The sequence below is a fragment of the Zerene cesonia genome, chromosome 10 (genome assembly GCF_012273895.1).
Source record: "Zerene cesonia ecotype Mississippi chromosome 10, Zerene_cesonia_1.1, whole genome shotgun sequence".
NCBI lineage: Eukaryota > Metazoa > Arthropoda > Insecta > Lepidoptera > Pieridae > Zerene > Zerene cesonia.
In genome coordinates, this window is record NC_052111.1 from 1,481,919 (window position 1) to 1,483,282 (window position 1,364).

Consider the following 1,364-nt stretch of genomic DNA (forward strand, 5'->3'; position numbering starts at 1 on the left):
ACCAGTGGATTTTTAACTTTTATTTAAGCCTCAAAATACGCGCGGCCTTGATAGTACGCACGCTTACCACTAGTCGGCGCCACAACCCCGCACTGCCGCGTTCGTAAGAGCGATTGACATTCGCAGAAAAACAATCACACGTGCAATACGACAAATGGAATTCAACACTGTAATTTCATATGAGTGAGTTGTAATTTAAAGTAAGTAAACACTGCACCTTTTCAAGTTCTGAGAGTGCTAAAGCTGCGTCGACCCAACTGGTCCGTATGTATAAATCAGCGCTGTGGCGCGCCTCGGCGGCGGAGGGGCTCTCTTGTGCAGCCGCTATCCGAGGATTCGAAGTAGCCTCGGAATCGGGAGCCACCATGATCTCGGGGCCAAACTTGTCACCAGTATCCTCATGAAGACGGCCGGAGTCCGTCTGGCGGCACAAGATGTCATATCACTCGCCGCCACATAACCACACAATTACACCTGAATTCTGCACTTCTATTTATCACTAACGGAATTGAACACGAAACGATATAGTTTCGATTATTTTTTAGCGCCACAATCACGTATTCCGGCTGGCACTGTCCGAGCAAGACTGAATCAAAAATGAACTCGAGTATTTGTTGGGCCGCCATCATGTTTCGGCTGGATTATGTTGCCGCTCTGTAGTACGAAGTCAGCCGAATGCTAACGAATACGTTCGAGTAAACGGCCAAAGGACCACACAAGTTATATGTCTTTCTCGCTCTAATTTTGAGACAGGGTATTAAACACTTGAAAATAAAACGATTGAATGAAACTGATCGTAATACTTGCAGTTGCAATGTGTACATCACTACACCGCGCTATGCCCTTAGTAAACAGATGATTCACATAATAATTAAATTTATTTTAACAAATCGAGTAATCTTAGTACACACATAAGGGTTAAATTATTTTAGTGACTTAATTTGTTTTATTTATTTCAAATATTTCAAAGCTATATAATTACAACACGGACATTATAGTATTTATAAGGCTCTAAAGTAAGTAATCGAATAAAATAAAAGAAGAAGAAATATTTAAAAACATTCAAAAGTTTTTTATGATGGTAAGTACACTAAGCAAATATTATCTATATATGTGTACAAATAATAAATATGGATCAAATATTCGATACCATATCGTTTTGTTTACAGAGGTTTTTAAGTAAAAAGTCGAACGAACGCGCCCACGGCAGGGCGGCAGACTGGTCCTTTGATGTTACCGACATAAAACGCCGCCGACGGTGATTTAACTAATGAATTTATTTAGCGGGCGTGCCAGGCGAGTGCCGGTGCATCCACACGACTAAGCAGCAAACTGCACCAATCAAGAACTTACCACAAATGCTT

General features: G+C 41.1%; 1 protein-coding gene across 1 annotated transcript in view; it reads right to left on the bottom strand.

Moving 5' to 3' along the window:
• The window catches only part of LOC119829287 (protein patched), a 25,402-nt gene extending 24,502 nt beyond the window's left edge, over window positions 1–900 (bottom strand). The window contains exon 1 of the mRNA XM_038351732.1: window positions 218–900. Coding sequence (XP_038207660.1) covers window positions 218–367 — 150 coding nt within the window. The 5' untranslated portion in view covers window positions 368–900. The remainder of the gene's footprint in view (window positions 1–217) is intronic.
• Between the last annotated feature and the right edge of the window lie 464 nt (window positions 901–1,364).